This window comes from Oncorhynchus keta, chromosome 6 (assembly GCF_023373465.1).
Source record: "Oncorhynchus keta strain PuntledgeMale-10-30-2019 chromosome 6, Oket_V2, whole genome shotgun sequence".
Taxonomy (NCBI): Eukaryota; Metazoa; Chordata; class Actinopteri; order Salmoniformes; family Salmonidae; genus Oncorhynchus; species Oncorhynchus keta.
Window position 1 is genome coordinate 41039352 of NC_068426.1, and position 23519 is coordinate 41062870.

Sequence of the window (23519 nt, forward strand, 5' to 3'; positions counted from 1 at the left end):
ACACACACACACACACACACACACACACACACACACACACACACACACACACACACACACACACACACACACACACACACACACAAATTTAGTACTGTAGATATGTGTTAGTGGTGGAGTCGGGGCCTGAGGGCAGTGTTGTGAAATATGTGAATGTAGGCAGCAGCTAATGGGGATCTATATAGCAGCTAATGGGGATCTATATAGCAGCTAATGGGGATCTATATAGCAGCTAATGGGGATCTATATAGCAGCTAATGGGGATCTATATAGCAGCTAATGGGGATCTATATAGCAGCTAATGGGGATCTATATAGCAGCTAATGGGGATCTATATAGCAGCTAATGGGGATCTATATAGCAGCTAATGGGGATCTATAATAAATAGAAATAGTTTAATGTGATGCTTACATTTTTTTAACGTAGTTATTATACAGTAACTCATATTTCATATGTCACAGCGATTCATCCATACGTGTGGTATGATGCTGGTAAATGATGCTGGTAAATGATGCTGGTAAAGTTGTCTCGCGCACCTACAGTGCTGGTCATAAAGAAAGCTAGCTCATGGATGCAAACAATGTTCTTCCCAAAAACACAATCTGTTTCAGTAGCAATTAGTTACCTAGCTGACTACATAGCTTGGTGTCATCTAAAATAACCCTCATTTATAAGACAGTTCTTAGTTGATTAATGGTGGTCGGACCCATCTATATGAAGCTTGCCACAAGTATTAGCTACAATAGTGGACTTTGCGGTTAGCCTTCAAAAAAAAAAAAAAGTATGGCATAATTCTACTATTTGTATTAACTTGCGTCATTGTCAATGACATACTTTTATTTTGAAGGCAAACCGCAAATTCCACTGTTGTGTCTAATCCTTATAGTGGCTAGCAACACAACACAATACATTACCCGGTCCGGTCGAGCCTCACTAGCCAGATGAAGCAAGCTGGCTGCTTATAACATTAGCTTTGGGCAACGGGGTTAAGTAGCTGGCTAGCTGTTAAATTTCAATAGGCTAACAACAAGTTGCAGCCTAGCTAATACTTACTCACAAGGATTCCTAAATCATTGCTAAGAATATTGAAAATGACTGCAGTTTCTACTGGTCATTGTTTTTAGGCTGGCTGTACTGGTGCTAGCTAGGTACCAGGCTAAAGCTAACTACCCCAGAAGTTGCGGTCAAACGACTAATGCTTTATTACCAACGCGGTATTGTAAACACATCGTTCGTGGCCGGGGTTAGCAGACATTTTTGTAGCTTTGACAGTGCTACTGTTTTTGACACGCAAAGACCCAAACGGTGTTCCGTAGTATGTATGTCGTGAAGCTAATAGCAGTGACGCTATTACTGCGTAACTTTGGTAGGGCAACATCTGAAAAATAGTGCACGGGGTAGTGTATACCGGTGCTCGACCAGTCGGCGAAAGACAACGTCACCCACGACAGAGTTACGGTTGATTGTCAAGGGCAATAAATCCCATTATCTCGGTGGACTTCGCCTTTGAGTTGTCTCGCTGAAATGTTCTTACTCTTTGAAGTGACTGCTCGATCCACACAGCAAACATCGTGGGCTAGGCTAGGAACGGTGTGTTGCACGTGTACATCATGTACCTACGTTATATAGGTATGCACTGTAGCTTTGACGTCGGCTTTTAATATCGGGTTGGCATTTTTAGCTAATGTCGGCCGTTTCCGATACGTTCACCGATATATCGTGCATCCCTAATAAATAAAATATACACACTTTTGTACTTATATAAAAAATAATGTCCCCCCCACTTCAAAAACCAATGTTGTGCCCCAGATTCGATTCAATGCATTAACAGAAATTATGGTAATAAAAAAAAAACATTGTAGATTACAAGTGGGAATTCACGGTAAATGTACTACTGGTGATACTGGTGTGCCATCCCTTCGGCCTCGGATTAGTCCACCGAGACAGGTGTCAATCGAGACATAAGGCATAAAATAAAAGTGTTTGCAACTGCTCTGACTAAAGAAATTCCCAACAGCCTAGCGACCAAATAATCGACCAAATGGGGTCAGCCCTAAACTATACGTTACTGTACTTTCATGTCCAAATTTGTGAAACAGACATCTACAATTGGTTCAGATTTGGTCTGGACCAACCAAATTGGGTCTTGTTTAGGGGCAGAGCTCCTTAAAATAATAGCCAATTTTTAGTATAACACCCAAATATACTAAGGAAGATATTGCATATTTCTACCTTGTGTATATATTTAGGATACATTACCATGAAGAGAATTATTCATATTAATAATTATGTATTTGTGTGTGGTACAGATCAGGGATCCCATCATGAAATTCCATTACTGTAGTTCAATAATGAAGACCGATCAAGAGAGAGTCAATGTGTCATGTCATAGCCGACACCCCATTCTTTCTGCAGACATCATTGAAAGCTAACCGTTAAATATCTGCTACGAATTGTTAAAAGGTGGAGACTAAATGTATTTGACCAAAGTTCCAGTAAATGTTTAACATTCTCAATTTAAAAATAGTTAAAAAGTGTACTTCTGCATAGAGTTGTATGTTTGATAAACTGTTAAATCAATGTTTGTTTGGCACACATTTTAAGTAAAAAATAATCGGAGTCTCAGTGCAATTCCGTTACCATGGAATTGCCCCCCCGTCAACCTTGTGTCAGTGTGTGCTTGTGAGGGAATAGTAGCTCAGATTGTTCCAGCACTGTGATGAACAGAACACTCTGTTCACTCTCCTTCCCCCTCTCCTCACACTACCATCTCTCCCAGACCAAAACACCACCTGACTGTCCAACCACTGCCTCTTGTTTTCCCTCTTACATAGACAACGTGTGTGCCTCCATCAGCTGTGTCACTCTTTCTGGGTGGTTTTTGCATGGAGACAGAACAGCTACGTGTCAGAGAGGGAGTCCCACCCACATTTCTGACTCACTGACCGAGCCGCACACACACACAGGTTTGAATATTTATAATATCCTGTCTGTCACTCAGTGTGAGTAGAGCTACTAGCAGCAGTAAGTCCTCAATACACAATTCATTCACTCGTCGGGAGAATTTAAATTGGGTATCTTAATGTCATTACGTATCTAAGGGTATGCAGCCGGTGGAAGGGCAATCAGAAATGACCTCAGAACACTGATACACACAATGTCAGGAACCTGGTTAGCGGGATTTACCACCCAAAACCACTCCCTTCCCAGGATAAATAACTGAGAAATCGGTCAATTCGAATAAATTATGTGAACAGCATGAGGTCCAATGGAATGAAACTGTTATTGTAAGCAATGTTTAAATGTAGCTTTTCTTCTCTTCTCTCTACGTGATGAATCATCAAAGCTCAGTGTGGGGACAGACAGCCCATCTCAGTATGGAGCGCAGGTCACAATGCATGTAGACATACCATATCAGTATGGAGCGCAGGTCACAATACATGTAGACCCATCATCTCATGGTAACTTTGTGACAGTTAGGCCTATGCTACTGACATGACGTGGCCCTCTTTGGATGTAGCAAGCACCAACTCGCTCTCTCGCCACCTCTCTCTTCCCCCTACAGCCAAGCTCTGTTATCTCAGGTCGTAAATTCATGGAGGAAACTCTCTTCCCCCCCGGCCATGCAGTATAGAGAGAGGGTTCACAGTAGAACAAAGGAACTTCTTCTACCTCACAAAACTTGAAAACTGAACAATATCCATGTTTTGGAGAATGTGTGAATGGTCGGTGGAGAATCCAGCTACGACCGGTCCATTTTGTCTAATGTTTGTGACCGCATGAGAGACAACACAGCCACATCACATTACTCTGTTTATACAAGAGTCTCCGTTATGAGATTTGCATCTAATTATTGTATAAAATGAATGAGTAAAGATTAAACTATTTGTGAAATTATGTAATGTGATTTTAAACTGCTAGGGGGCACTATTTTTAGTTTTGGAAAAATAACATTCCCAAAGTAAAAGGCCTATTTCTCAGGACCAGATGCTAGAATATGTAAATAATTGACAGCTTGGGATAGAAAACACTCTAAAGTTTCCAAAACTGTAAAAATATTGTCTGTGAGTATAACAGAACTGATATTGAAGGCGAAAGCCTGAGAAAAATCCAATCAGGAAGTGACTCTTATTTTGAAAGCTCTGTGTTCCTATGCATCCCTATTGACCATTGAAAGTGATATCAACCAGATTCCTTTTTCTATGGCTTCCCTAGAGTGTCTACAGCCTTTAGACATAGTTTCAGGCCTTTAGTTTGAAGAATGAGCGTGAATGACCACATTACGTAAGTGGTCGGGTGGGGGCTCTGAGTGAGAGAGAGGCGGCCATTTTTACTCCCGGTCCTAGTGAAAAGCCAACTGTCCCGGTTGATATATTATTGAATAGATATTTGAAAATCACCTTGAGGATTGATTATAAAAAAACGTTTGCCATGTTTCTGTCGACAAAATGGATATAATTTGGAATTTGTCTGCGTTGTCGTGACCGCTCTTTCCGGTGGATTCCTGGGCATACCGCACCAAACTAACGGAGGTATTTGGATATAAAAAATATCTTTATGGAACAAAAGGAACATTTGCTGTCTAACTGGGAGTCTCGTGAGTGAAAACATCCGAAGATCAAAAGGTAAACGGTTCATTTCATTGCTTTTCTGATTTTCGTGACCAAGCTTCCTGATGCTAAGTGTACATAATGCTATGCTAGGCTATCGATAATCTTACAAACGCTTGCATTGCTTTCACTGTAAAGCATAATGTCAAAATCTGAGACAACAGGGTGATTAACAAAAGGCTAAGCTGTGTTTCGCATTTCACTTGTGATTTCATGAATATGAATATTTTCTAGTAATATTTTTGGAATGTTGCGCTATGCTATTCAGCGCTGCTGATGACAAATATACCAGATCCGGGATCGGTAGTTCTAAGTTAATGGAAGATAATCCAATTCCCTTTCAAATGTAACTAAGTCATTGGCCTACCCCATGAGCACGGACATTGATCTGGCTGGCGTCATGGGACAGCCTTTTCTGATGTTCAGAATAAAAACCTCACCTAGACAAATCATTTGCAGACCACGCGCACCTCGATTACCGAGAGGACTAAGATTTGAGTAGAGATCATGCATTCCTCGGTTGTTGAAATCCTAACCAAACCACGTGGAGCATTGGCTACACTGGTGGATATGATTAAACTCTGAGACTATCGATACCGACAGTATAAGAGCAAATCTTCGATACTAATTACTAGTCTGCAGCTAGAATTTGTCGACAATGCGAAGACCGACAACCACCGAAACACCTATTCTATAAGAACATTTCTGAATGTTTCTCTGAAGTAGCCATTCTAACCAAAGACTTAGTGGAAGAGAGTGAGGGGAGGATGAACTTTCCAACAGAAAGACGGACGATTCCAACAGAGATCACGCCGACGCACTGAGCGTAAATATATATTGATTGCAATTATTCCCGAATGAGTGAGCGTTCATGTGCAAAGGATTAGCATTTAAATTATTATAATTATCAGCTGTGTAGTGACTCGTCTTTCCCGGCCTTCTCACTCCACACCCATATATATTGTTTGTTTATGCATTTCTGTGATTATTTAGTTAGTAAATAAATTATTAAGACAATTGATGTATGGATCATTCATAGCAAAGACTGGGTTCGTGCAGATAACCAACAACTTCGACGTTTGGAATGAGACTAATATGAGGTAAAGAATGATTAATGAATTAGAAGACTAATTGGTCAGATATTAAAATATCTGAAAAGTTATATTAGGAAGATTATAACTTTATAATATGAAGATTTGACTTGTTGCCCAACTTCCTGGTTGATTGCATTTACATGATTAGTTTCATCACACAATAATAATTACAGAGAATTGATTTGATACAATAAGTCTTCACTTTAATGATGCCAAAGACACGACAATAATATCAATGCGCGTCTCTACACATCTATATCTGGCTTTCAGGCGTCACCTGATTTTCTTACTGCAAATTGCTTTTTTATTTATCGCAGCTGCAGAGTTAAAACAGCTAAAGTTAAATCACTCAAATGTTGTCGCTTTAAATCAGTGCATGACTGTGCACTCTCTTCATCAATGCCATTCAAATGGCATCCAAAATAGATCATCCTCTTCAAGATTGATAGGCACAGTCATATATAATAAAAGATGTAATAAACAAGTAATACATTCAATGCAGTACTAGCCTCATATTTAGCCAATGAATTATGGGTTGTTAAATAAGCCTCTGTCTCTTGCGCAACACAGATGCAACTGTGCTCTGCTTGCCTCTCCTTAGCTCTTGGAGTCTCATACAGGAAAAGCTACACGAGAATAGCTTGCTGGACATTATTTTCTTTGCTTTTTCTTATACCAAAAGACTATTTGAAGAGGGACACAAGCCCTTGTTTTGCTAAATACAGCAGCCAACAGAACTCACGGTATTAGCGGCAGATATATTATGGACATTTTCTGAAATTACAAGCCAAAAAAATTCAAAAAATATTGTGTGTAGTACCTTTAAATGGTGTTTTGTTTGTTTTTTCTCCTCCATATTTCCCCCTGATGTTATTAGCTTCTTTCGCTCTCTAGTTTTGCTTCATTCCTTCCTCGCTTTCAACATTGGTGAAGATAATCTCATGACATGCTTGAATAATATAGGACTTGAATTAGATGCAGAAGGCTTTCACTTCATGAAGATTGAATGGCTTTGGGTCTGAATAAATAACTGCTATAGCCTACCACCATCGCGCATTTGCTCTTCTTTCAGACGACCCGTGAGTTCTGTCAAAAGTCTGTTGTAGGGATAGGTGGGACGCAAATGTCTCAACTGAACAATTGCCAGGGAAAATGCAGCGCGCCAGATTCAAATAAAATACTATAAAATTCAAACTTTCATTAATCTGTTGGTACTAGGGGGCAGTATTTTCATTTTTGGAGAAAAACAAACGTTCCCGTTTTAAACGGGATATTTTGTCAGGACACGATGCTAGAATATGCATATAATTGACAGCTTTGGATAGAAAACACTCTACCGTTTCCAAAACTTTAAAGATATGGTCTGTGAGTATAACAGAACTGATGTTGCAGGCGAAAGCCTGAGAAAATTCCAATCCAGAAGGGCCCCATATTTTGAAAGCGCTGCGTTCCAATGAGTCCCTATTGAGCTGTGAATGTCCTATCAACGAGCTTACGCTTTCTACGTATTCCCAACGGTGTCTACAGCATTGTGACGTAGTTTTACGCATTTATGTTGAAGAATAGCCGTAGGCGGCTACATCGCGTAAGTGGTCACATGATGGCTCCCAGGGTGACTCTCGCGTAAAATACAGAGGTAGCCATTACACCAATCGGTCCTACTGAAAAACGAATTGTCCCGACGGATATATTATCGAATAGATATTAGAAAAACACATTGAGGATTGATTATAAACAATGTTTCCCATGTTTCTGTCGATATTATGGAGGTAATTTGGAATATTTTTCGCCGTTTTCGTGACTGCAATTTCCGGGCGATTTCTCAGCCAAACGTGAAGAACAAATGGAGCTATTTCGCCTACAAAAAAAAGGAGCATTTGCTATCTAACTGGGAGTCTCGTGAGTGAAAACATCCGAAGTTCATTAAAGGTGAACAATTTAATTTGATTGCTTTTCTGATTTGTGACAAGGTTGCCTGCTGCTAGCAAGGCATAATGCTATGCTTGTCTATGATAAACTTACACAAATGCTTGTCTAGCTTTGGCTGTAAAGCATATTTTGAAAATCTGAGATGACAGGGTGATTAACAAAAGGCTAAGCTGTGTTCCAATATATTTCACTTGTAATTTTCATGAATAGGAAGATTTATGTCCGTTGCATTATGCTAATTAGTGTCAGGCGATGATTACGCTCCCGGACCCGGGTTTGAGAGTCACAAGGAGTTTTAAATCACACACGTAAGATACTCAATTAATGCTACACTCGTTGTGAATCAACATGTCTGATTTTAAAAATGCTTTTCAGTGAAAGCATAAGAAGCGATTATCTGATAGCCTGCACCATCTGCACTAGCAGTAAACAAAGGGGTTAGCATATTTCAACCCTGCAGGTGCTACACAAAACACTGAAATAAAATATAAAACATGCATTACCTTTGACGAGCTTCTTTTGTTGGCACTCCAATATGTCCCATAATCACAATTGGTCCTTTTGTTCGATTAATTCCGTCCATATACATCCAAAATGTCCATTTATAAAGCGCATTTGATCCAGAAAAAAAACAGCTTACAAAAAAAACGCACCGTCACTACAAAATATTTCAAAAGTTGCCTATAAACTTTGCCAAAATATTTTAAACTACTTTTGTAATACAACTTTAGGTATTTTTAAACGTTAAGAATCGATCAAATTGTAGACGGGTCATTCTGTGTTCAATACAGGAATGAAAACAAACCAGCGATACTTTTACGTCTTGCGCAACTCTCAACAGTGTACCCAGTTCCTAGTTGGCCTACTTCTTCATTGCACAAAGGAATAACCTCAACCAAATACCAAAGACTGGTGACATCCAGTGGAAGTGGTAGGAACTGAAAACAGGTCCCTAAGAAATATCCCTGGGCAATGACAACTCAGGGAAATGAGACAGAAAAAAAAAATCTGAACAGTTAGTCCTCGGGGTTTTGCCCGGTACATAAGTTCTGTTAAACTCACAGACATGATTCAAATAGTTTTAGATACTTCAGAGTGTTTTCTATCCAAATCTATGAATAATATGCATATCTTATATTATTGGCATGACTAGCAGGAAGTTGAAATTGGGAACGCTATTTATCCAAAAGTGAAAATTCTGCCCTCTAGCCCCAATAGGTTAACCTCTAGTGACTCCCCATCTCGCATGCGGGAGTGTAATCATTGACTGACAATAATTAGCATAACACAACAGACATAAATATTCTTAGAAAATATTCCTATTCATGAAAATCACAAATGAAATATATTGAGACACAGCTTAGCCTTTTGTTAATCACCCTGTCATCTCAGATTTTCAAAATATGCTTTACAGCCAAAGCTAGACAAGCATTTGTGTAAGTTTATCGATAGCCTAGCATAGCATTTTGTCCAGCTAGCAGCAGGTAACTTGGTCACGGAAATCAGAAAAGCAATCAAATTAAATTGTTTACCTTTGATGAGCTTCATATGTTTTCACTCACGAGACTCCCAGTTAGATAGCCAATGTTCCTTTTTTCCAAAAATATTATTTTTGTAGGCGAAATAGCTCTGTTTGGCTGAGAAATCGCCTGGAAATTGCAGTCACGAAAATGCCGAAAAATATTCAAAATTAGCTCCATAATATCAACAGAAACATGGCAAACGTTGTTAATAATCAATCCTCAAGGTGTTTTTCAAATATCTATTCGATAATATATCCACCGGGACAATTAGTTTTTCAGTAGGACCGATTGGAATAATGGCTACCTCTGTATTTTATGCGAGAGTCACTCTGGGAGCCATCAGGTGACCACTTGCGCAATGTAGCCGCTTACGGGTATTCTTCAACATAAATGCGTAAAACTACGTCACAATGCTGTAGACACCTTCGGGAATACGGAGAAAGAGTAATCTGGTTGATAGCTCATTCACTGCTCAATAGGGACGCATTGGAACGCAGAGCTTTCAAAACATGAGGCACTTCCGGGATTGGATTTTTCTCAGGCTTTCGCCTGCAACATCAGTTCTGTTATACTCACAGACAATATTTTTTACAGTTTTGGGAACTTTAGAGTGTTTTCTATCCTAAGCTGTCAATTATATGCATATTCTAGCATCTTGTCCTGAAAAAATATCCTGTTTACTACGGGAACGTTATTTTTCCAAAAATGAAAATACTGCCCCCTAGTCACAAAAGGTTTTAAAGTCTGAAAGGCACTTGCCCATTTTTGGTTATATAATATTATTCTGGAGTTCCTGCACCTAAATATAAACAGTGTCAGCACCCATGAGCATGCACTTATTTCAGTCCAAGTCTAGCATTGAGCAGAAAGGTATACAGTATACAGTGCAATTCAGCACAGGCCTACAGATTACAAAATCATTGTATCATATTGACGTGGTTCCTGAGTTCAACACTTATGCAGGCATTGTAAAGATCTGATATTCCGCACAGCCCTGTACAGAATGCGTGTATATGGAATATGCCTAATCTCATCCACCTCCGGTTTGAACTCCATCTAGCAGGTCAGCTGATAGGCACCCATGCCATCTGTTGTCACAGTCTCACCTTTAACCTCTGATAGCCAGCTGCCTCACCTAGCTGCAGCTGGACCCCAAATCACTTGGAGCAGCATCCCTCAACCCCTCAGTCTCTGAACCAGCACTGGTCCCTGGGATGGTGCTGACCGGTCATTCAGATGGTTGTCTTGTCTGACTCACTCCAATTTAGTCTGTTTTCAACTCTTAGTCTAGTTTGGTCCTACAAGTAGGAAGATCCCCTGGTCCACAGGATACAACTGATTTTAAACAAATTCCCGAGTGTTGTTATTGGTGTATCGTTATACTTGTAGGTCTGGGTATAAGTGTGCAAACACCACCATTTACATATACAAATTCCTCATTAATAATATTATTTGACTGCGTTTAAAAAAAAATAAAGGAGCTAAATTACTACTATTCTCATGATGGGTGAAGCTTTTTGGCGCTAGGCTACTTAGCATCTCAGATCTCATCATGACAAGAGATGGATCACAAGATACACACTGACAGTTTATTTGTTGTATGTAGCCTAACACGCAAACATTCAACCTAATTAATCCACGCACAGCTGAAAAACATCGACCTCGCCTACTGTGGTTACACTTTGCACAGATACAACGTGGACATACATGTCTCTACTGAAAGCGAACATCGCTTAAAACGTTACAGATGTCAAGAGAATTCCAAAGCAGTCAGTGCTACATTGTAGCCACCATGTTAAACGTGCTGCTCGGCTTGAAGTAACAATGGAAGACATTTTGTTTCCCCTTGCAATTCCTTTATCGGGAGGCTGCCCAGAGGTGTTGCAACACGGTTTGTTTAGGCCTTTTTACAACCAGCCTCTCTCTATCTTCCTGTCATGTATTTCCCCATGCGATAAAACGGACTCAACAGCGGAATTAGGCGAGATACTTCGTAGCTAAATTAGCGTATGCCTTGTTATCCGAGGAACGTTCAACTCTTGTTCTCATATCGAGGCGGAGTTGAGTTTTGATCATTGGTCGCAAGATTTATTTGCAGCACCATTGGGTCACCATTCAGTCGATACTTTTGAAGAAAAAAAAATGACATTTTTATTACGCTTACCTGTACCTATCTTTGTCCTGTACAACAGCGGTCCTCCTGTGGGGTGCTGAAAATTCATACTTTTTAATACAAAACTTAGCTTATAAACCATCGACTTTTTCCTAACTTGTGTTGCTCAACTTGAATAATGAACGGTAGGTAACGTTAGGTAACAAGGCATTACTAAACCATTTATAGTTAGATGTGTAACGTGTACTGAGCGCTTGTAAAAACCAACCGAAATTCACAATGCTCTAACATTATACAACCTTTTGACTGCATATTTAGCCTGGGATATATTAGCAAATAGCTTAAGCTAGTGGCTAAATTAGCCTATTCAACAATGCTAGCCTAGCCATCTGGTTTCATGCTGGGGGCTTACCTTTGACTCTACCCGTGGTTAGAATTGTGTACTTGATTCCCTATTCTTCAGCTGCTAGATAGATAGCTCCAATAAAATGTCGGTGGGTAAACAAGAAAATGAGGAAAATGTTCGTTATTTTTCCTTGTATCCGCAACAGTTTGCCTCGTCTATCTTCAAGTTGTAGCGCCCATGTCTGCAATTGTGACGAATCGTTTCCCTTTCAAAACTGTAGCTGGCAGAGTATTCCAATGCAACTCAAAAAAAAAGATTCGTATCACTCACTACTAGATCCGCCTCGAACCGATCGTCACTACTCGGAATGTAACCATGCACAAAACTGAGACGAATCGCTGTGTTGTTAGTCCTTGCTCTGAGTGGCCGTGTTCGCCTAGAAACTGGATTGCATACCTCCCTGACTTATTGCACAATGGCAAACCAGCTATAATAAATTCAAGAGATCACGGGTCTGGTTTCTCTGACGGGAGAAAGGCATTTTTCACACACCCTCCACAAGGCTCGCTCCCGGCTGACTTCTCGCCCCTAGACCAGAGTAGCTGATCATTACAGGAGTCATCGACAGAGACGTCACCCCTGCCTCCACGGTGACTTCGGTTCTGTAACGATCGTTAATCAGATTCCCACTGGCGATTACGTTTCGTTTAGGCCTATCGTGTATTATACCTATTTGAGAATAATCTAATGGTAATGCTTTTTATAGAGAGAAATAGTCATGGTATTTTTGAAGGCACTACCTCCGCCATGGTTTGTTGACAAAGAATATGGAGGAAATGAATGGCGTTTTTGAAGGGTTTTGAATAAACTCTAAAAAATAAGGTCTGTGGTAAACACATGTTTATGAGATTTTATACGTTTTGTTCTATGAGATAATCTTCATCAGCTAATGTATTTTTTTTGTGTGAATTCTCATAATATTCATCAAGGTCATGTTAACTGACTGATTATATCATAGAACAAAACGTATAAATCCCTGCTCTATTGAATATAGCCCTATAAAGATAGATTTTTATTTATTTAACTAGGCAAGTCAGTTAAGAACAAATTCTTATTTACAATGACAGCCTACCAGAAGGCAAAATGCCTCCTGCAGGGACGGGGCCTATGATTAAAAATAAACAATTAAATAAAAATATAGGACAAAACACACACCACGACAAGAGAGACACTACAACACTACATAAAGAGACACCTAAAAACGACAACATAGTATGGCAGCAACACATGAAAACACAGCATGGTAGCAACACAACATGGCAGCAACATGGTAGCAGCACAAAACATGGTACAAACATTATTGGGCACAGACAACAGCACAAAGGGCAAGAAGGTTAGAGACAACAATACATCACACGAACTGTCAGTAAGTGTGTCCATGATTGAGTCTTTAAATGAAGAGATGGAGATAAAACAGTTTTTTTTTTGCAACTTGTTTCAGTTGCTAGCTGCAGCGAACTGAAAAGAGGAGCAAATTCAGGGATGTGGACCTTTAACGTAACAGAATGGTAGAACCAGTCACATTCTGTACCATCCTCAACCATTTGCGACCAAGCTTTAACTTCCTGACTGATGTCTTGAGATGTTGCTTCAATATATCCACATCATTTTCCTAACTCATGATGCCATCTATTTTATGAAGTGCACCAGTCCCTCCTGCAGCAAAGCACCCCCACAACACGATGCTGCTTCACGGTTGGGATGGTGTTCTTCGGCTTGCAAGCCACCCCCTTTTTCCTCCAAACATAACTATGGTCATTATGGCCAAACAGTTCTATTTTTGTTTCATCAGACCAGAGGACATTTCTCTAAAAGGTACGGTCTTTGTTCCCATGTGCAGCTGCAAACCGTAGTCTGGGTTTTTTATGGTGGTTTAGGAGCGGTGGTTTCTCCCTTGCTGAGCGGCCTTTCAGGTTATGTCGATATATGACTCGTTTTACTGTGGATATAGATACTTTTGTACCGGTTTCCTCCAGCATCTTCTCACGGTCCTTTGCTGTTGTTCTGGGATTGATTTGCACTTTTCACACCTAAGTGCGTTCATCTCTAAGAAACAGAACGTGTCTCCTTCCTGAGTGGTATGACATCTGCGTGGTCCCATGGTGTTTATACCTGCGTACTATTGTTGGTACAGATGAACGTGGTACCTTCAGGCGTTTGGAAATTTCTCCCAAGGAAGAACCAGACTCTACACATTTTTTTCTGAGGTCTTGGCTGATTTCTTTTGATTTTCCCATGATGTCAAGCAAAGAGGCACTGAGTTTGAAGTTTGGCCTCGAAATACATCCACAGGTACACCTCCAATTGACTCAAATTATGTCAATTAGCCTATCAAAAGCTTCTAAACCCATAACATAATTTTCTGGATTTTTCCAAGCTGTTTAAAGGCACAGTCAATTTAGTATATGTAAACAGTGAAATAATCTGTCTGTAAACATTTGTTGGAAAAATGACTTGTGTCATGTACAAAGTAGATGTCCTAACCGACTTGCCAAAACTACAGTTTATTAACAAGAAATTTGTGAAGTGGTTGAAAAACGAGTTTTAATGACTGCAACCTAAATGTATGTAAACTAGTTTTAATGACTCCAACCTAAGCGTATGTAAACTTCCGACTTCAACTATGTATCATTGTTTCTCAACAAACTTGTTCTCAGGAACCGCAAACCCACAACTGTTTAATTCCATAGCCTGATTCAGTTGAATGAGCTAATCAGCGAGCCCTAAATGAGCTGAATCAGGTGCTGGAAGTTAACAGTTACACATGTGAAACGACTGGGAGTTCCTGACGATTACTTTGAGAAACACTGCTGTAGTAGAGAACACAGGCTTTAAAATGTGTCAAGATGGAAACAAAACGTCTTTCCTTCCTTTCTGTCCCTTCCCTCTTCCTTTGGTGCGGTTGGTATGTTCCATCATTTCCACCCTAAGGCAATCACATATCAGGAGAGAGAGGGGGGAGGAGCGTTGTAGCGGGAGAGAGAGGGCAGAGGGGTGTAGAAAGAGGTGATGGAGAGAGAAGGGGGGGGTGGATAGGGTGGGAGGGAGAAAGTGCGGTGGACAGGGAACGACAGAGAGGGGGGTCGTGAGGGAACGACAGGAAGTGGATAATAGAGACAGAGGGCGGTGAGGACTGAGGAGAACAATCGATGAGAGGTGCTGTTAAGCATAGCTGACCTCATGATGTCAGGTCAGAGCAATACACATTTGTTTATGTTATTTCTTTATTTTTATCTAGGGCACACTAAGTCAGCGAAGAACAAATTCTTATATAAAATGACAGCCAACCCCGGCCAAACTTGGAAGATGCTGGGCCAATTATGCACCGCCCTGTGGGACTCCGAATCAAAGCAAGATGTGATACAGCCTGGAATCGAACCAGGGACTGTAGTGATGCCTCTTGCACTGAAATGCAGTGCCTTAGACCGCTGCGCCACTCGGAAGCCCAAAAACACAAGGAAACGTGTGTGTGAGAGAGAGAGAGAGGTGAGCTCATGGGCTCCTTAGTTCTTCTGCAAAAAATATAGAGTTGAGTAAATGTAGGTAAACTTGCAAGTAAATATATAGGACACTAACCTCAACATTATTTAACTTCTTATGGCTTAGATCCCGCTCCCAGGATCGATATGACAACAGCCAGTGAAAGTGCAGGGCACCAAATTCAAACAACAGAAATCTCATAATTAAAATTCCTCAAACATGCAAGTATTTTACACGATTTTAAAGATACACTTATTGTAAATCCAGCCACAGTGTCCGATTTCAAAAAGGCTTTACGACGAAAGCACACCAAACGATTATGTTAGGACAGTACCGAGTCACAGAAAAACAGCCATTTTTCCAGCCAAAGAGAGGAGTCACAAAAAGCAGAAATAGAGATAAAATTAATCACTAACCTTTGATGATCTTCATCAGATGACACTCATAGGACTTCATGTTACACAATACATGTATGTTTTGTTCGATAAAGTTCATATTTATATCCAAAAATCTCAGTTTATATTGGCGCATTACGTTCAGTAATGTTTTGCTTCCAAAACATCCAGTGATTTTGCAAAGAGCCACATCAATTTACAGAAATACTCAACATAAATGTTGATGAAAATACAAGTGTTATGCATGGCATTTTAGATAAACTTCTCCTTAATGCAACCGCTTTGTCAGATTTCAAAAAAGCTTTACGGAAAAAGCACACCATGCAATAATCTGAGTACGGCGCTCAGACACAAAACATGCCATACAGATATCCAACATATTATGGAGTCAGTAAAAGTCAGAAATAGCGTTATAAATATTCACTTACCTTTGATGATCTTCATCAGAATGCACTCCCAGGAATCCCAGTTCCACAATAAATGTTTGTCCATCATTTATGTCCAAATACCTCCTTTTTGTTCACGCCTTGAGTTCACAAATTCAAGACGCGCAGGTCAGACGAAAAGTCAAAAAATTCCATTACAGTTCGTAGAAACATGTCAAATGAAGTATAGAATCAATATTTAGGATGTTTTTAACATAATTCTTCAATAACGTTTCAACCGGAGAATTCCTTTGTCTTTAGAAATGCAATGGAATGCAGCTACCTATCACGGGAGTGCGCCTGAATGAGCTCATGGCACTCTGCCAGACATCTGACTCAATCAGCTCTCATTCCCCCCTCCTTCACAGTAGAAGCCTCAAACAAGGTTCTAAAGACTGTTGACATCTAGTGGAAGCCTTATGAAGTGCAATCGGACCAAATTTACACTGTATCTTGGATAGGCAAAGAGTTGAAAAACTACAAACCTCAGATTTTCCACTTCCTGGTTGGAATTTTTCTCCGGTTTTTGCCTGCCATATGAGTTCTTGTCACGCCCTGACCTTAGAGAGCCGTTTTATTTCTCTATTTGGTTATGTCAGGGTGTGATGTGGGGTGGGCATTCTATGTTTTGGTATTTCTATGTTTTGGCCGGGTATGGTTCTCAATCAGGGACAGTTGTCTATTGTTGTCGCTGATTGGGAATCAGACATACAGTGGGGCAAAAAAGTATTTAGTCAGCCACCAATTGTGCAAGTTCTCCCACTTAAAAAGATGAGAGAGGCCTGTAATGTTCATCACAGGTACACTTCAACTATGACAGACAAAATTAGAAAAAAAAATCCAGAAAATCACATTGTAGGATTTTTTATGAATTTATTTGCAAATTATGGTGGAAAATAAGTATTTGGTCAATAACAAAAGTTTATCTCAATACTTTGTTATATACCCTTTGTTGGCAATGACAGGGGTCAAAAGTTTTCTGTAAGTCTTCCACCTAAAGTACAACCACCTAAACGGAAGCGATTCCCAAACTGTCCAAAACAAAACCATCCCCTACAGAGAAATTAACCTGGAGAAAAGCCTCCTAAGCAAGCTGGTCCTGAGGCTTCGTTCACAAACACGAACAGACCCTTCAGAGCCCCAGGACCAACACAATCAGACCCAACCAAATAATGAGAAAACAAAAAGATAATTCCTTGACACATTGGAAACAGAGCAAACTAGAATGCTATTTGGCCCTAAACAGAGAGTACACAGACCAAATATTAAGGACATTTTGACTATGTACAGACTCAGTGAGCAAAGCCTTGCTATTGAGAAAGGCCTCCAAAGCCAGACCTGGCTCTCAAGAGAAGACAGGCTATGTGCACACTGCCGACAAAATTAGGTGGAAACTGAGCTGAACTTCCGAACCTCCTGCCAAATGTATGACCATATTAGATACACATATTTCCCTCAGATTACACAGACCCACAAAGAATTCAAAAGCAAATCCAATTTTGATAAACTCCCATATCTATTGGGTGAAATACCACAGTGTGCCATCACAGCAGCAAGATTTGGGTAACCAGTGAAGAACAAACACCAGTGTAAATACAACCCATATTTATGTTTATTTATTTTCCCTTTTGTACTTGAACTATTTACACATCATTACAACACTGTATATATACATAATATAATATTTGAAATGTCTTTATTCTTTGGGAACTGTTGTGAGTGTATTGTAAACTGACGATTTTTATTTCACTTTTGTTTATTATCTATTTCACTTGCTTTGGCAAGTAAACCTATGTTTCCCATGCCAATAAAGCCCCTTAAATTGAAATTGAATAGGGAAGGAGGGAGGGAGGGGAGAAAGTATCTGGGGATGGTGTCAGATGAGACCATCACACAAGACTGAGTACACAATTACTACTCTGCTTATAGATGATTCATTCCTTATAGATGATTCATTCCTTATAGATGATTCATTCCTTATAGATGATTCATTCCTTATAGATGATTCATTCCTTATAGATGATTCATAAACATGTAGTGGTTATAAACTAAAGCTGGGGGGGAAGTGGGGGGTCAGACACACACAAACCTTACAGTCCTAACCTTATGTTCAACACAAAGTTAGGCAGTGGCAGGTACATAACTGTTCATAGCCCATCACTGGCAGAGAGATTTAGAAGCAAGGACACACTGCTCAGTATGCACTGACTGAGGTAAGTGTGTGTGTGTGTGTGTGTGTGTGTGTGTGTGTGTGTGTGTGTGTGTGTGTGTGTGTGTGTGTGTGTGTGTGTGTGTGTGTGTGTGTGTGTGTGTGTGTGTGTGTGTGTGTGTGTGTGTGTGTGTGTGCGTGTGTGCGTGTGAAGAAGTGTCTGCAGTACTCTGCTAGAGGGCAGCATAGCGTGAAGAAAACACTCCGACCTGCAGTTTTCCGTTGCCCTGGAAACAGGTAGATATCCTTTCCTTTTCTTCATATTTCTCTCCGCTATCCATATCAGTGCCCCCTCCTCCTCCTCCTTCCATTCCTCCCTACCCCCTTCTCCAGCTCCCTCCTGTGCCCCCTCCCCTCACAACCTGCTGCAGCACGAACACACACACACACATACACCACACACACCACCTCACCATTCCAGTCCACTGCAGTAATATAGCAATGTCATGGGAACTCGTCCTGTCTCCACTTCACAAACTAACACACGGATTGAAACCACACACTCAAGCATGTACAAACACACACACACACACACACACACACACACACACACACACACAGACACAAACAATCTGAAATGGTCCACCTACACAGACATGGCAAATGCAAGGCTCTTCAGAGGGTGGTGCGGTCAGCAAAACGCATCACCGGTGGCACACTGCCTGCCCTCCAGGACATCTACAGCACCCCATGTCACAGGAAGGCCAAAAAGATCATCAAGGACCTCAGACACCCGAGCCATGGCCTGTTCACCCCGCTATCATCCAGAATGCGAGATCAGCACAGGTGCATCAAAGCTGAGACCCAGAGACTGAAAAACAGCTTCTATCTCAAGGCCTTCGGACCAATAGCCATCCATAGCCAGCCTCCACCCAGTACCACTGCCCTAAACTTAGTCACTGTCACTAGCCGGCACCCACCCGGTTACTCAACCCTCCACCTTAGAGGCTGCTGCCCTATGTACATAGACATGGAACACTGGTCACTTCCAAATTTCATATGTATGAAACTGTATTCTAGTCAAGGCCATCCTATTACTGTACATATACTATTCTATCCTACAGATATACTACATATTCTATTAATATTGTCCATAATGTCTATACATCCCATCACACATACTGTGTGTATATATATATATATATATGTGTATATATATATATATATACAGTGCCTTGCGAAAGTATTCGGCCCCCTTGAACTTTGCGACCTTTTGCCACATTTCAGGCTTCAAACATAAAGATATAAAACTGTATTTTTTTGTGAAGAATCAACAACAAGTGGGACACAATCATGAAGTGGAACGACATTTATTGGATATTTCAAACTTTTTTAACAAATCAAAAACTGAAAAATTGGGCGTGCAAAATTATTCAGTCGCTTGGGGTATGTCTCTATCAGTTTTGCACATCGAGAGACTGAATTTTTTTCCCATTCCTCCTTGCAAAACAGCTCGAGCTCAGTGAGGTTGGATGGAGAGCATTTGTGAACAGCAGTTTTCAGTTCTTTCCACAGATTCTCGATTGGATTCAGGTCTGGACTTTGACTTGGCCATTCTAACACCTGGATATGTTTATTTTTGACCCATTCCATTGTAGATTTTGCTTTATGTTTTGGATCATTGTCTTGTTGGAAGACAAATCTCCGTCCCAGTCTCAGGTCTTTTGCAGACTCCATCAGGTCTTCTTCCAGAATGGTCCTGTATTTGGCTCCATCCATCTTCCCATCAATTTGAACCATCTTCCCTGTCCCTGCTGAAGAAAAGCAGGCCCAAACCATGATGCTGCCACCACCATGTTTGACAGTGGGGATGGTGTGTTCAGGGTGATGAGCTGTGTTGCTTTTACGCCAAACATAACGTTTTGCATTGTTGCCAAAAAGTTCAATTTTGGTTTCATCTGACCAGAGCACCTTCTTCCACATGTTTGGTGTGTCTCCCAGGTGGCTTGTGGCAAACTTTAAACAACACTTTTTATGGATATCTTTAAGAAATGGCTTTCTTCTTGCCACTCTTCCATAAAGGCCAGATTTGTGCAATATCCGACTGATTGTTGTCCTATGGACAGAGTCTCCCACCTCAGCTGTAGATCTCTGCAGTTCATCCAGAGTGATCATGGGCCTCTTGGCTGCATCTCTGATCAGTCTTCTCCTTGTATGAGCTGAAAGTTTAGAGCGACGGCCAGGTCTTGGTAGATTTGCAGTGGTCTGATACTCCTTCCATTTCAATATTATCGCTTGCACAGTGCTCCTTGGGATGTTTAAAGCTTGGGAAATCTTTTTGTATCCAAATCCGGCTTTAAACTTCTTCACAACAGTATCTCGGACCTGCCTGGTGTGTTCCTTGTTCTTCATGATGCTCTCTGCGCTTTTAACGGACCTCTGAGACTATCAGAGGTCCGCAATAACATATGCAAAATATGTGTATGCGACCAATAGCATTTTATTTAATTTGAAACAGGACACAACTACTAGGCTACCCTGGGGCGGCAGTGCATCAGTATTGATCTGACTTTCCCCTTTGTGTGTGTGGTCGAGACATGAGGATCACTGCTGCGGCAATCGGACCTCTAGATAATCTCTAAGCAGAGAAGAGATGGAGGGAGGGGGAGGAGAGGGAGGAGAAAGAGAGAGGTGGGGGAGAAAAAGCAGGGACAAAAGAGAAAAGAAGGAGGAGAGAGCGTGTGAATGACACTGTGATGATGTCTGTCTGCACTGCTATTGGTGGAACTGATGACGGAGACAAAGGAAAGGAAAGCTCTGTCGCCCCCCGCCCCTCCCTCTCTCTCTCTCTCTACCTCTCTCTCTCTCTCTCTTTCCATTTCTCTTTCTCCTGTGCTAAGCTTCTGTCTCTTAAACCCTCTAACATTATTTTACAAATGATAGATTGACACACACACACACAAAGTATTTCTTCATTTTCTAGCCTTTTTTAGTCAGTGTTGTGTTTTTCTGGTTTCTCAGTACATTCCATTGTGGTGACTCCTCTTTAGCCAAGGGGGGGAACATTCCACAGAAATGGCTGACCCACAATAACACACACACACACACACACACACACACACACACACACACACACACACACACACACACACACACACACACACACACACACACACACACACACACACACACACACACACACACACACACACACACACACAGAGTAAGACAGGAAGAGTAAGCCTACATACAGAAATACACACATACAGTGCATTCGGAAAGTATTCAGACCCCTTGACTTTTTCCACATTTAGTTACGTTACAGCCTTATTCTAAAATGGATTAAATACATTCGTTTCCTCATCAACCTACAAACAATACCCCATAATGACAAAGTGAAAACAGGTTTTCAGACATTTTGGAATGGTTGTGTATCAGTGGAATGGTAGTGTCTCACAGTATTACTTACCAGCCAGTGTTGTGATTGGCTGTTGATTTCTCCGCTGAAGTCTGCTGTCAAAATCACTTTGTGGCTGTGTTATTTAGTGAAAATCGCTCTGTTATTTCCTGGTTGCAAATATTCTACACTGTTCTCACATAAATAGCGGTTTATGTGAGAAAACAAGCAGTGAATAGTGTAGGGAATTATACCATCTAAATTGCTGTGAAATATCTTAAATAACAACAGATATCGTCTTGAAAGCTCTTTGAAGCTGATGGACCAAAACAAAGTTACTTTTTTGGTCCACAAGCTTCAAACATCTGTAAAAATTATGTATTTTTTGTTATTTTGTTACGTTACAGCCTTATTCTAAAATGGATTAGATTAACATTTCCCTCATCAATCTACACACAATACCCCATTCATGACAAAGTGAAAAAAATGTATTTTATATATTTTTTGCAAATGTATTAAAAATAAGTATTCAGACCCCTCCCTATGATACTCGAAATTGAGCTCAGATGCATCCTGTTTCCATTGATCATCCTTGAGATGTTTCTACAACTTGATTGGCGTCCACATGCAGTACATCTTATTGATTGGACATGATTTGGTAAGGCACACACCTGTCAATATAAAGTCCCACGGTTGATAGTGCTGGTCAGAGCAAAGATCAAGCCATGAGACCTCAAACTGGGGCGAATGTTCACCTTCCAAGAGGACAACGACCCTAAGCACACAGGCAAGACAATGCAGGAGTGGCTTCGGGACAAGTCTCAATGTCCTTGAGTGGCCCAGCGAGAGCCTGGACATGAACCCGATCGAACATCTTTGGAGAGACCTGAAAATAGCTGTGCAGCAAACGCTCCCCATCCAACATAACAGAGCTTGAGAGGATCTGCAGAGAAGAATGGGAGAAATTCCCCAAATACAAGTGTGCCAAGCTTGTAGCGCCATACCCAGGAAGACTCAAGGCTGTAATCGCTGCCAAAAGTGCTTCAACAAAGTACTGAGTAAAGGGTCTGAATACTTATGTAAATGTAATATTTCAGTTTTTGATGAGAAAAGTAAAACAATTGAATTCATTTAAGAATGAGGCTGTAACGTAACAAAATGTGGAAAAAGTCAAGGGGTCTGAATACTTTCCAAATGCACTGTACACACACACTCAATTTGTGCATGTAAAGACACAGACAGTACTGCTCACACAATATCCTGCTCCAGCACATGGGTAGTCCCTGGTTTCCCCCCTCATATCTGCAGACCACATGCCTAAGGTAAGCCGATACAGCTGCCATCTGCCTCTCTACACTCACTGCTGCAGACTGCCCTACTGACCCTACACACCTGTGTCGGTGTTTTAACACACACACACACACACACACACATACACACACACACACACACACACACACACACACACACACACACACACACACACACACACACACACACACACACACACACACACACATACACACACACACACACACACACACACACACACACACACACACACACACACACACACACACACACACACACACACACACACACACACACACACTCAGACACACACGCACACACAGCTGCTCCATCTGCTCAGAAACATGTTGATGAAAGACAGATGCTGTGTCCTAATAGCCCATCCTTTCCTTGTCTCATATTCTGTGTTTTCAGATCAGCACAAATGGGAAATGGTACGCTGCAGAATGAGGAGGCGCGTGGCCTGTGGATTACTGTACTTCACTGCCACCTTCTGTTCAAGAGCGGAATTGACGATTACTCTTTCACATAGCCAATTTGCATATTGTTGTGACGTTGTATTAGGACCATGCGCCCCTGTTGATGTTGTTTTAGGACCATGCGCCCCTGGCTAAATGTGGGAATGATAAATTATCAAAGGTATGCATTGAAAAAAAGTGAGTCAATGTGTAAGGCTTTATATTTCAT

At 40.9% G+C, this 23519-nt stretch overlaps 1 protein-coding gene across 4 annotated transcripts in view; it reads right to left on the reverse strand.

Annotated features, from left to right (window-relative positions):
* LOC118385508 (zinc finger MIZ domain-containing protein 2-like) overlaps positions 1 to 12240 on the reverse strand; it is a 44202-nt gene extending 31962 nt beyond the window's left edge. Inside the window, exons 1-2 of one of the 4 annotated variants that reach the window (XM_052521548.1) lie at positions 11682 to 12161; positions 11321 to 11366 (exon numbers count right to left, since the gene is read on the reverse strand). Coding sequence is in view for 1 of the 4 variants with exons in the window: in XM_052521547.1 (XP_052377507.1) it covers positions 12168 to 12237 (70 nt within the window). In the remaining 3 variants the exon portion in view is untranslated. The other 3 variants (XM_052521547.1, XM_052521549.1, XM_052521551.1) reach the window with 3 other exon arrangements.
* Positions 12241 to 23519: the final 11279 nt, after the last annotated feature.